Genomic DNA, 12,316 nt, shown 5'->3' with positions numbered 1-12,316 from the left:
TCCCTTTATTCAGCATCGACTCACTCACTCATCGCCGACCGTCCGCGAGCGCACCTTCTCATCCCTCTGATAGTAGTGGTCGCCGGCCATGGCGGAATACGACGTGAAGTCTGAACCCAACGGTTACTATGGGCAAGCTGGTGCCTACGAGGAGGTGGAGACTGGTGAACAAGACATCACATCTGAAGACTGCTGGAAAGTCATCAGTTCCTTCTTCGACATCAAGAAGTTGGCCTCTATGCAGATAGACTCATTCAACCACTTCATGCGCTCGGGCCTACAAGATCTGGTCAACGAAAAGGGTGGCGTCACTTTAGATCATGCCCAAAATGTCGATGAAAATGACCCAAATCCAATCGTCATCAAGAGACATGAGGTCAAGTTTGGCAAGGTTACGCTCAGCAAGCCGAATCAGGTCGAGCCGGATGGCACTACAACAGACTGCATGCCCCACGAAGCACGAATGCGGAGTTTAACATACGCAAGTCCAGTCTATGTCAAGATGACGCGAAGAACATACTACGCAAAGGAGCGTCCTTGGGACGAATATGACAAAGACTCTGGCGTCATGAGAGAAGACGGCACCGAACTTTACTGGAGAGAGGGTGATGATGAAGATGACTTCGACAATGATAAAGAGGTATACATAGGAAAGATACCCATCATGGTGAGAAGCATGACCTGCCACTTGGTGAGCGAAAAGTTTCAAAGCGAGCGAGATCTTTTCGCCTGGGGAGAATGTCCATATGACCAGGGAGGCTACTTCATCATCAACGGTAGCGAGAAAGTGCTCATTGCTCAAGAACGAAGTGCCGGAAACATCGTCCAGGTCTTCCAAAAGGCAGCGCCCTCGCCCTTTACACATCTCGCAGAGATCAGATCCGTCATCGATCGCGGCGCCCGCATGATGTCGCAGTGCACCGTCAAACTCTTCCGTAGAGTCGATGGTCCGGACGGCACTAAGATCGACAACCCGATTCGAGTTCAGCTACCATACGTCAAACAGGATATTCCTCTCGTTATTGTCTTTCGAGCGTTGGACATTGTCTCAGACGCCGATATCCTGGAGAAGATCTGCTTCGACCAGAGTGATAAAGAGATGATGGATATGTTGATGGGCTCACTCCAGGAAGGCCAGGCCATTCAGGGCGCGGATCTGGCTCGAGACTTTATTGCACGCCGAGGTAACATTCCGACTCTGAAAAGCCATGAACGGCAGAAGCATGCCACAGACATCTTGCAGAAGGAGTTTCTACCTCATATTGGACAAAGCCCAGATGCTACTGCTAGAAAAGCTTTCTTTCTCGGCTACATGGTCAATCGATTGCTGAAATGCGCTCTCGGTCGCGCAGAGCCGGACGATCGGGATCATCTAGGGAAAAAGCGACTTGATCTTGCGGGACCATTGATGACCAACCTCTTCCGGCTTCAGTTTGACAAAGCTACCAAAGACTTCTACCGCTATATGCAGAAGCGCGTAGAAGCGGGCCAGCCCATCAATATCATGGCAGGCTTCAAGCATCCTATTATCACCAGCGGCCTGAAATATTCTTTGGCCACTGGCAATTGGGGAGACCAAAAGAAGCTGGACAAAGCGAAAGCTGGTGTTTCTCAAGTGCTCAGTCGGTACACTTTTGCCTCTACCTTGTCACATCTTCGCCGCACCAATGCTCCGATCGGTCGAGAAGGTAAAATTGCTAAGCCCCGTCAACTCCACAACACTCATTGGGGTTATGTCTGCCCAGCTGAGACGCCCGAGGGTCAGGCTTGTGGTCTGGTCAAGAACCTGTCGCTCATGTCGATGGTTACAAATACTTATGAGACTGCTCCACTGGTAAATTATATCCTCACTAAGCATGTCGAAGCATTGGAAGACTGGGAACCTCGATTGAATCCTCAAGCAACGAAAGTCTTCGTCGACGGTGTGTGGTTTGCGGTAGTCCTACGGGATCCGAAACGCCTGGTGGATGACCTGCGCAAGCTTCGGAGAAAGGGCGTCTTCGATGCTCAGGTGAGTTTGGTTTGGGACATTCGAGAGAAAGAATTCAAAGTCAACGGCGACTCGGGAAGAATTGTCCGCCCCCTGTTTGTGGTTGAGACCGACCCAGCCTCAGAGAACCGTGGCAACTTGGTGCTGAACAAGGAACACATCAACAAGCTTGATCAGACTGCTTATCTGAAGGAAAGCGGCTTCCAGTTCACAGACGAAATCCGACCATACGGTTGGAACAATCTCCTCGAATCAGGCGTTGTTGAATACCTTGATGCTGAGGAAGAAGAGACGGCGATGATCATCATGACACCTGAGGCCCTGGCCGACTCCAAAGCAAGATGGATGGGTATGGAGATAGAGGCCGAAGACGATCCTTTGCGGAGAAACGACCCTCTCCTAAACCCGTTCTCCCATACCTTCACTCATTGCGAAATTCATCCAAGTATGATCTTGGGAGTTTGCGCCAGTATCATCCCCTTCCCTGACCACAACCAATCGCCTCGTAACACCTATCAGTCTGCCATGGGTAAGCAGGCTATGGGCGTCTTCCTCACCAACTTCGACCAACGGATGGAGACCATGGCCAACATCCTCTACTACCCTCAGAAACCTCTTGCCAGAACGATGGCTATGGATTATCTGAAATTCCGAGAGCTTCCTGCCGGGCAGAATGCGATTGTGGCTATTGCGACCTACTCAGGCTATAACCAAGAAGATTCCGTCATCATGAATCAGAGCTCCATCGACCGTGGACTTTTCCGTTCGCTGTTCTATCGTACCTACCAAGACTCAGAGAAGATAGTCGGCCACTCCGTGGTAGAGCAGTTTGAGAAGCCCACAAGATCGGACACTCTCCGACTCAAGCACGGTACCTATGACAAGATTGACGAAGACGGCATTGTTGCTCCTGGTGTCCGCGTGAGTGGCGAGGACATCATTATGGGCAAAACTGCGCCTATGGCACCAGATGCGGAAGAACTCGGCCAGAGACAGAAACAGCACATCAAGCGCGACGTATCGACACCCCTGAGGTCTACAGAGTCTGGTATTGTTGACCAGGTTCTGCTGACGACAACCAACGAGGGTCATCGGTTTGCCAAGGTCAGGGTAAGAACTACGAAAGTGCCTCAGATTGGTGATAAATTCGCATCTCGTCACGGTCAGAAGGGTACCATTGGTATTACATACCGTCATGAGGATATGCCCTTTACACGAGAAGGCATTGTACCCGATCTCATCATCAACCCGCACGCCATTCCCTCTCGAATGACCATTGCTCACTTGATCGAATGTCAACTCTCAAAGGTAGCGACACTTCGGGGTGACGAAGGTGACGCCACCCCTTTCACAAAGGTCACGGTGACGCAGATTTCCGAGTTGTTGAGGAGAATGGGCTACCAGTCTCGAGGCTTTGAAGTCATGTACAACGGGCACACTGGACGGAAACTTGTCGCACAAGTCTTCCTCGGCCCTACGTATTACCAACGTCTCAGACATATGGTCGACGACAAGATCCATTCCCGGGCACGGGGTCCCACTCAAATCTTGACCCGACAGCCTGTCGAAGGTCGTGCTCGCGACGGTGGTCTCCGTTTCGGTGAAATGGAACGCGACTGCATGATCGCGCATGGTGCCTCGTCATTCCTCAAAGAACGTCTTTTCGACGTATCGGATCCTTTCCGCGTGCACATTTGTGACATTTGCGGATTGATGACGGTGATTGCGAAACTCAAGAAGAATACTTTTGAGTGCAAGAACTGTAATAACAAGAACCGCATCAGTCAGATCTACCTGCCGTATGCAGCGAAGCTGTTGTTCCAGGAATTGTGGAGCATGAACATTGCAGCGAGACTGTACACCAAAAAGGGTTAGGGCAACCAGGACTGGGACGATTCTTGCTAGGAGTCAGGCTAGAAGGTTACAATAGCGCAAACGCACGTGCGCCGCCCACCGGTTGACCATGGCTGCCTGCGAGGTTCCACGACATCTTTGGTTGCTAGGATGCATTTTGAGCGACGATTTCTCCGAGCCAAGGACGAAAGTCGCGTCGCCTATCTCGATAGCAGGAGAGAAGCTTGGGGACACCATTTTCGTCGCGCCAGGAGCTTTTCAGTGATTGGGTTTTGAGGAGTGGATTGTCAGCCAGACAGTCGGGGAACGACAAACGAACGTATTGCAATCATCGAGCGTCCATGTGTTTTCTTGCTCCTGCAACAGTCTTGATGTTTGCTATCACAACCCAAGTCTCTGGCCCCTGTTGTCATGCGACGCACGGCAGCGACTGCCCGACTCCTCTCCACAAGATGAAGAGTGCAGCGAAGAATCAGAGATTCAGAGAACCAGGGGTGAGCGGGAGCAGCGAAAGAAGGAAATTGCCTTTATTACATTGTATTGTATTATACATCACATCACATCACACTGTCGCTGCCATGCCATGCCTTGCAATCCATACACGAATCGCGATGCAACCGACAGCTAGAGCAACGAACAAAGAAAGGGGCAGAGAAGAACAACAGAAGAACCGGCACCACAGCGCAAGCGGCAAACGGGCCGGCCGCGGCGGGTTCGACCGATGGATCGATCAGCTAGAAAGAAAGACAAATTGGTGCTGATGGTGACTTACATATTTCTTCGGGCGGAAAAAATGCCCAATTGTTATCAGTAGGATAGGATAGGATAACGAACGCTACATTACCTACCTAGCAGAGGAGAGAAAATCATTGTATTCATCCCGTGATTTCATCTACGCCTACCTACATAGCTATCTAGGTAATTCGGTAATTAGGTAGTGATTGGGTATTTATTGTGTTTGGTCAAATAGATGATGTATTATTGCTTGCATGCAGGCATATGTACTATGTAAGTCAGATTCATAGAGAGAGGATTAAATTGGAGACATAAAGGGATGGATGATATCACGATCTTTCTTGACCACAGCCTTCCGTGCAACATGGCGGTACATGGCGTCCTACACTACCACCTAGAAAGTACCGTGTATGGTGTCCACAACCCACAACCACACGTCGTCCCAGCCCTTGCGCCGGCCTGCATCTGTCAGTGATGATGCTGATGCTTGTTCCGCACTCTGGTCAACTTCTTCCTGTACTGTCACGGGTTTCACCACATCGATGATGCACATGTTTTAGACCAGGGTGTTGTTCCACCATTGGCACATAGATGTTGCGCCGCGAATTCTGCCGATGGTTGTGGGTGATACGTTTATCTTGTGGCGAAGTGGGTTGCGAGGCTGGAAGGGCTGCGGAGAGAATCAAGGGTGTGATTTGAATTGTGGCTCGCTCAGTCTCATGGAGCTGTAGGGGGACCTTATTTTTCTGGGGCGCCGTTCCTAGTGAGCACTGGACGTTGTCGGGTGCTCATGTGCTGGATCGTCCTTGGAAAAGGGATTGTACGATGGCTTCTGAAGACCACCACTCTGTACCTCGTATGAACTTGCGGGTGGCTCATGAGAAGAAGAAGCAGCAGTCCCGGCGACGGCAGCACCTGTGCCCCCAACGACTCCAGCTTCGGCAATATGATGGTCACCATGCTCAGCCTCGGGCTCATCATGGTCGTGGTCCTCGTATTCTTCTTCTTCGCCAGTATCCTTGTTCTTGCGACGCTTGAAGATTCGTTTCAAAAGACCCGGCTTCTTCTCCTCTGGCTCTTTGTGGAGTTTCGTCCGACCCGATTCGTCGGTCACCGTTGTGGGAGGCGGATGTCGGTCTTTGTCATGCACTTCGTATGCACCAGCTCCGGCGGCAGCAGCAGCTGTAGCCTTCTCACGCTCCTTTTGATCGCGCTCGAGTTCCTCGCGCCGGTGTCTTTCTTCCTTCTCCGCAGCCTTTTCCCTAGCGGCGGTTTCCTTGTCGACTTCTTTATGGTGATACTTCTCCTCCGTTTCAATTTCTTTCTGGTGATGCTTCTCCTGCTTCTCTAGCTCTTTCTGGTGCTGTTTCTCTTCTTTTTTAATCTCCTTTTGATGTTGCTTCTCTTCCTTCTTGGCTTGCTTTTCAGCTGCCTTCTGATCCTTTTCGAACTGCTTCTGGCGGGCAGCCTCTTGTTCCGCTAAATCTTTCTGCCTCTGAGTGTCTTCCTCCAGTCTGTCTTGCCGCTTATTATGTTCATACAACCCAGCAGCTCCAGCCCCTGCTCCAGCACCTACAACTCCAGCAAGCGCAGCTTCCTTTTCCTTTTCATGTCTCCGTGATTCTGTTTCCTCTGAGACCGTATCCTGCCCTTCAGAGTATTCGGATGTTCTGGATGCTCCACCCTCGGCACTTGTTGGCCCAGCACGGGTAGCCTCCTGCTTGGCTTTGTCCTTCTTGGTTTGCACCTCTGGTCTTTCTTGAGGTTGCTTGTATTCTGATACGATGCATGTTTCAGTCGTAGCAGGTGCAGCCTCATACGCGGTATGCGGTTGTCGGGCGGTTTGACCTACCGGCGTTGTCTTGGTAGCGCCCTCCGATGTGGGAACCGTTGCCGTTGCGGGCGTCGCAGCCGTGGTGTCATTTCGAAGAGGCCAGTCGGTCTTGGCTGTGTTTTGTTCTCGACCTCGCATAGAATAAGCGCCCGCCGCCGCCATGCCAGCCCCAACGCCAGCCGCTCCAGCGGCCAGCCCCGTATTGCGAGCTGCCTGGTCCTTTTCCTCCTGGTCTGAAGTTGCGGAGGTGCCCCCGACCGGCGGATTGATCGGCGCAGGAGAATCCACACCTGCTGGGTAGGCTGTGGTGGGAATACTCTCTTTTCTGTGATGTGACGATGGAGGCCCTGAGCGACTCGGGGAGGTATAGGTTTCGACGCCAGTGGTAGTCGTAGGTTGATTAGGAGTGTCTGCTACGGCGTGCTGTTGATCTTCCTCAGCCCTCGAGGTAGCCACCATAGCACCACTTGCGGCAGTCCCTAAACCCACTGCACCAAGGATCTTGCCAATCGTTCCAGAGCTCCTGGGCTCTTCTGAGGCTGGCTCTTGGGTTCCAGGGGCAGCTCTTGTTGCGAACTGGGCTGCGGCAGCGGCATCAGGCACTTTAGTCTTCTCGGCCTCACGGTAAACCGCTGATCGCTCGGCTGGTGATGTTGTCGTCGTCAAGGTAGAAGGCGCGATTGTGGTAGCGTCATGGGCTGTTGTGTCACTGGGAAATGCTCCAGGGAGGTGAGAAGCTGGGAATGTCAGTGTATGGAGCCTACCACCGGGATCTTGTCATGGAGCCATACTACTATAATCCTTGTCCTTGTGAAATGCGTGGGCTGCGGCGGCCAAGGGACCACCCTCAGGTATGCCCCTGCTGGACACATAGGAGTGTTCGGGGGCCCGGTATGTGGCGGGGTCCTCGGATCTGAAGTCAACGACATTTGGAACAGGATCGCCTGTACGCAGTGTATGGGAACTGTATGTCGAGGTTTCGCCAATGGCAGCTGTACCGGGGCCACGGCCAGGCAATTGACTAGCCAGGCTGCCTTCACGAGCCTGTTGCATCTCTGTGCCTGCTAATGGATTAGATATATCAATGGGCGCGATGCAAAGGACGTGGTTTAAGCCAGGGATGAACGCACCTCGAGTATCTCCCGCGGCTGTGTTTTCCAGGAGACCAGTTGCGGCACCCACAGGCTGCTCTTCGTTCTTGGGGAAATGAGACCCTTGTCCTGTCAATCGACTAGTTGGTCCTGTCTTGTCCTCGACATTTCCTTTGTCCCTACTTTGCCTTGAGCACGCGGCGTATTTGGCGGAGAGGGAGCCTGGGGGGTTATGGTACGTACATCATGGTCTTTAACTTGTCCATTCCGGTTCGAAATTGTTAGATTCTGTCGAAATAGTTCAGATCAAGTACAGAGAAAGTCGTCAACCACAAATAGAAGAAGACTACGGCGGTGTCAAACGAGGAGAAGGGAGGTGATGCTGAATGCTGGCTGCGCCAGTCAATGCTCCCTGCGCCATGGTTGATGGTTTGCGTCATAACCTCAGAAACTCAAACCGTCACCCCATGACACCAGATCGTCAAACCTCCAACCTTGGTAATTCAACGGACATTTTTCAAGCCACAGACGGCAGACACAGAGTTGTTCATTGGCCGATGGCCACCCTAGCCACTGCCAGCTGCCCAGTTGAAGCGGGGAGGATGAAAACACTAGACGTAGTAGGCAGAGCAGCCTGAGTAGCTCAGCTGTGGCCAGTCCCTGAATGTGCCCAGTCTGGACACCGATGAAGTCATGCTTGGAACACAACAGCACCAGCAGAAGCCAAAGAAACCAATAAACCGAAAAAGGTCATTTTCGAGCAACCAAGATCTCGAGAGATCGACCAATCATGCTGCGATGAAGAACCTGGCAACCTGGGGCGAGTGGACATTAATGCACAACATCGGCCATTTTGAGGGTTACTATCCGAGACGACGGGGCTTCAAACTCGTCCGTCTGGACTGTGATAATTTAATTATACGCGTCATTTCCCCAAATCTGGGCAAAGGACAGGAGTGGTCACGTGAGACTGCGTCGAGCGAGGTATCGCCGTTGTGGTACTCATTGGTGGCGAAGATGGCTCTGAGTTCTGGTCAGAGGTTGGACGGGCAAGACGGGCAAGACGGGCAAAAGAGACGTGTCTGGCCCGTGGAGTGATGCAAAGGAGAACTTGATCTTCTTCTGAAGAAACCTGGTCCGACACAATCCTTATCAGCAGAAACAAGTCGCTCATGCACGTCGGGTGAGGACCACAATCGCTGGAGGACTAGAGGGAGCACGCTGTGGAAGGGAGCCACGCTACAGGTGCATTTGGAGTCGACTTTTCGGGGTGTTATAGGTGGAATTGATAGGGCTCCTAGGCTAAAGGTCTCGCAGGGTCCAGGCTTGCCTGCGACCAATGCAAGGGGCGGCCAGTCGCCACCCAACCACATCCAGCAAAAACCGCCCGCGCCAGAACAAGAGCCGGAACAAGAATGTTTCTAGAAGGTCGCATCGCCTACTTGGATCGCCATGCAACGAATCCTCGTACTTGGATATGCTTGTCCTGGTAGGTGTACTACTACCAAGGAATCTTGCTTATGGCGGCACCAGCGGCCAATTTGATATACCGGGGAAACCAGCACGTTGCATTGCAGGAGGACCAGCGGCAACTCCTACCAGCTTCATGGCCTCACACTTGTACAAACTCGTCCTGTCCCCAGAAAATAGGCAGTTTACGGAGTAGTTGAGGTAGGATTGGGACCACATCTCACCACGGAGCGATTCGCCCAACCTGCGCCTCGACCACTGACAGATCCATACAGAACCCACACCCATGGAAGGCCTATCGGCGGAATCGTCGGATTCTGCCACCCTTGGCTACCGTTGGGCAGTTCTGGCAGTCTAGTCGCTCGCTGACCTTCTTCACAGTCGACCTGCTCCATTTTTATGCCTCGCCTCTCGGGTTTCGCGATATGCTACTCGTACACTACCTCCCCAAGTACGCTATGCACCCATTGCCCATGCTCAGACCTGCGATAGATCCCGCCGACCATGGCGCAGAGAGTGGGTACTTGCTCCCGCTACATTGGGAAAGGCAGGGCACAGAGCACGGGCACATCTTATCCTAGCATGCCACCATGGTCGACCAGTGCCCACGGCTATCTCCATCCTCCTCCGGCTCCTCTCCTCCACCCTGTGCCAGATTTCCAGCACAACAGTTATGCCCACCGTCTCGTCACTCCTACCCACGGGCCCCCATGCTCTCCTGACTGCGTCTGATATGCCTCTGGCCACCAGCCGTTCCACATCTCTCAAATCCAACCTGATGGCACCCATATGAAGTCTCTTGGTCCATTGCGACCCATCCCACTCCTCAATTCCCCCGTTACAACATCGACCACGGCCGACCTCGCGTTTTAGTGAAAAGGGCTTATCTATCAGTTATCGACCAAGGGTCAGTGTCCGATACACTGTCAGCGCCCACTTGACGAGAACCTCTTTTCTCCCTCACATCGCATACGCACAATGGGTCTACGCGTAAGACTACGGAGGACTTTTACGTCCAAGAAGAATAGCACGGGAAGTGAGACTGGGCCCAATGGGGAACCATATTACACAAGCCGGAAGGATATTCAATACTATAAGCCCAACGAGATCCCAAAGTCCAAATATCGGGGCAAGGTCGATCCCGAACACCAAGCCTCTCTGCAGGCTTTCTCGCTTGCCGACGCTTTCTCATCTGCCCGGAGACGAACCTCACTCGCCCTCTCTGGTACATTCTCTCCGGGGGGGACCAATTCACAGAGCGCCGCGGCCAGTAGAGCTCACAGCAGGGTAGCGAGTCGGAGACCATCGATACAGGAACTCCATGGGTCGGCCTTGAGAAATGCGAGTGGCGTGGATTCAGAAGGGAGTAGCAGTTCTTCGAACAGCACGAGCAGGCAGAAGAGCACCAGTGCCAGTATGGCATTTGATGCGGATACCGCGAGCAGTAAGTTTCTCATAGATCCTGTCAGTCGGTTGTCAAAATCCGTAATTTTACTGACCTTCTAATAGCATCCCTTTCAGATCAAGCCACAGCAGTACCCTCGGCACCCGCCGAACCAAACAACAAGCTCGCTCAGCACGACAGCGGTATTCACATGCCTGAATTGGCAGATCTATCCAAGCAGGCTACCAGGCACGACACGCCATTCACAGCGGAGGAGCTCGAGCAGGCTATGACGAGAGCGACATTGAAACAGAGGGATTTCGGCGAAAGAGGCATCGGAGTCGCTTTATGATAACCAAAATCCATGGGCACACCTTGATATAAGATGGACCAAATGATGACTTACGATGACGCTCAACTTTACACGATCCAAATGGATGCGAGACAAACAAGGAAATCGGAATGGGACAACATCAAAATGTACAATTACTGCTTGATCGCAGACCCTTCTGGTTTCTCCAAACCAACGTGAGGGAAATTACATGAGAATGGCGGCAATGTTCGGCTACGAGCAATCAACGTTGACGAATTTCTGAGCACCGTGCATCACTACTCGTATGGATTGGGATATAGACCTGAGCATGGGTATGGCTTTTGTTGGTGTTTTGGCCCGGAACTTCTGCATAGCACAGCGGGATTTATTACTTCTACATTTCATTTATTCTTCCTCCTCAAAGGGTCTCCTATTTCCAGAGAAAACGACAACATCGTCATCATTGACGGACAAGGACTAGGTATAGACTTGATCACACGACGGGTTGGAGGCGTGACCCTCTGACGACAACAACCCCAATGCATCGTCGGATCGGGCGGAAGGAGTGTGAATGCACATCGTCTCCGTTGCACTGCAAGGAATTGGCAGGTCCGAAGTCAGCTTGGGTAACAGTAGCAGTGGGCTCTCGCCCTGAATCACGAATCACACCCATTGGTGGCCCTCACATCATCCAGGAACATGGAAAGTTGGCCACTTTGTCGTACGAGTACTTTGTACATTCAGCACTCTGTTTCTCTCGTGGACCGTTTACTTGAATCGTCGACGAGACGCTGGATTCTGAGTGTCCCGAACAATACATATGTAGGAGGCACGGGAGGGCACGCACGTGAGAGGACAGGAAACTCAGCCGCTGAATGGCTGCCTGGCTGCCTGGGTGAATGTGAGGATAAATAAAATCTCGTGACCTATCACAATACTACTTGGAAAACAAAAGTTCCTGTCAAATGCGGTAGCTATGGAATTCTCTAGAGGATGCTGTTTGGACTAATGGGTTGTGATTGCAGGTGACCCATCTATTCACTTTTGCTTGTACACTATCTTTCTCCCGATTTCCCGCCCTCCCTTATCCTTATCTAGATGCCGGGACTGCTCTTCCTGTCTCAGTCCGCCTACCAAGGCCTAGGGCGAGAGGTGGCATCACTTGTACTTGTATACCGAGAACTTGCTGGAGATGCCGTCGCATCCTGGCCGCGTGCGCAGCCTCGTGATGTATAAGGACACTCACGTTTGCATCTGTGGACCTTGCTGGGAGGAGAGATCCAAGGGTGGATAAAACTTATGAAGACGACGGAATCCCCTCTCCCTCCTTACCCAGAGAGGTCTTCCCGATGGGTGACGTCTGAAGTCGTTTCGTAAGTCGGTATCTCGTTGATACCTGGTGGGGAAGCCCGTAAGAAAGGGACTTGTTGTGCTGCAATTGATGCTAAAGCTGTCTGGACCTGGATGTAACGGGTTCCTGATGGACAGCCGGCATGATGGCATGTGTCGTATCCGTGTCATCCCAGTTGAATGTCGTTCGTTTCTGACCTTAAGTCACGCGTCGGGTTGTCAGACACCTGTCTCGTCCTAGGATCCAGGGCAGCATATCGAGTAACGTCGTCGCTGGTCTGGCCTTTATCGCCTT

At 52.2% G+C, this 12,316-nt stretch overlaps 3 protein-coding genes across 3 annotated transcripts; 2 read left to right on the top strand and 1 right to left on the bottom strand.

The window, feature by feature from the left end:
* Nucleotides 1-88: 88 nt before the first annotated feature.
* On the top strand, nt 89-3,865 carry Z517_00082 (uncharacterized protein; the record flags this gene model as incomplete). Its single annotated transcript, XM_013433048.1, has 1 exon — nt 89-3,865. The coding sequence occupies one exon, from the start codon at nt 89-91 to the stop codon at nt 3,863-3,865; it is 3,777 nt and encodes a 1,258-aa protein (XP_013288502.1).
* Nucleotides 3,866-5,339: 1,474 nt separating this feature from the next.
* Z517_00081 (uncharacterized protein) lies at nt 5,340-7,770 on the bottom strand (the record flags this gene model as incomplete). Its single annotated transcript, XM_013433047.1, has 4 exons — nt 5,340-7,150; nt 7,205-7,474; nt 7,544-7,683; nt 7,748-7,770. The coding sequence occupies 4 exons, from the start codon at nt 7,768-7,770 to the stop codon at nt 5,340-5,342; spliced, it is 2,244 nt and encodes a 747-aa protein (XP_013288501.1).
* Nucleotides 7,771-9,952: 2,182 nt separating this feature from the next.
* On the top strand, nt 9,953-10,710 carry Z517_00080 (uncharacterized protein; the record flags this gene model as incomplete). Its single annotated transcript, XM_013433046.1, has 2 exons — nt 9,953-10,418; nt 10,484-10,710. The coding sequence occupies 2 exons, from the start codon at nt 9,953-9,955 to the stop codon at nt 10,708-10,710; spliced, it is 693 nt and encodes a 230-aa protein (XP_013288500.1).
* Nucleotides 10,711-12,316: the final 1,606 nt, after the last annotated feature.

The sequence above is a fragment of the Fonsecaea pedrosoi genome (genome assembly GCF_000835455.1).
Source record: "Fonsecaea pedrosoi CBS 271.37 unplaced genomic scaffold supercont1.1, whole genome shotgun sequence".
NCBI lineage: Eukaryota > Fungi > Ascomycota > Eurotiomycetes > Chaetothyriales > Herpotrichiellaceae > Fonsecaea > Fonsecaea pedrosoi.
The sequence above is the reverse complement of the archived record's forward strand: the minus strand, read 5'-3'. Positions and strand labels throughout refer to the sequence as shown.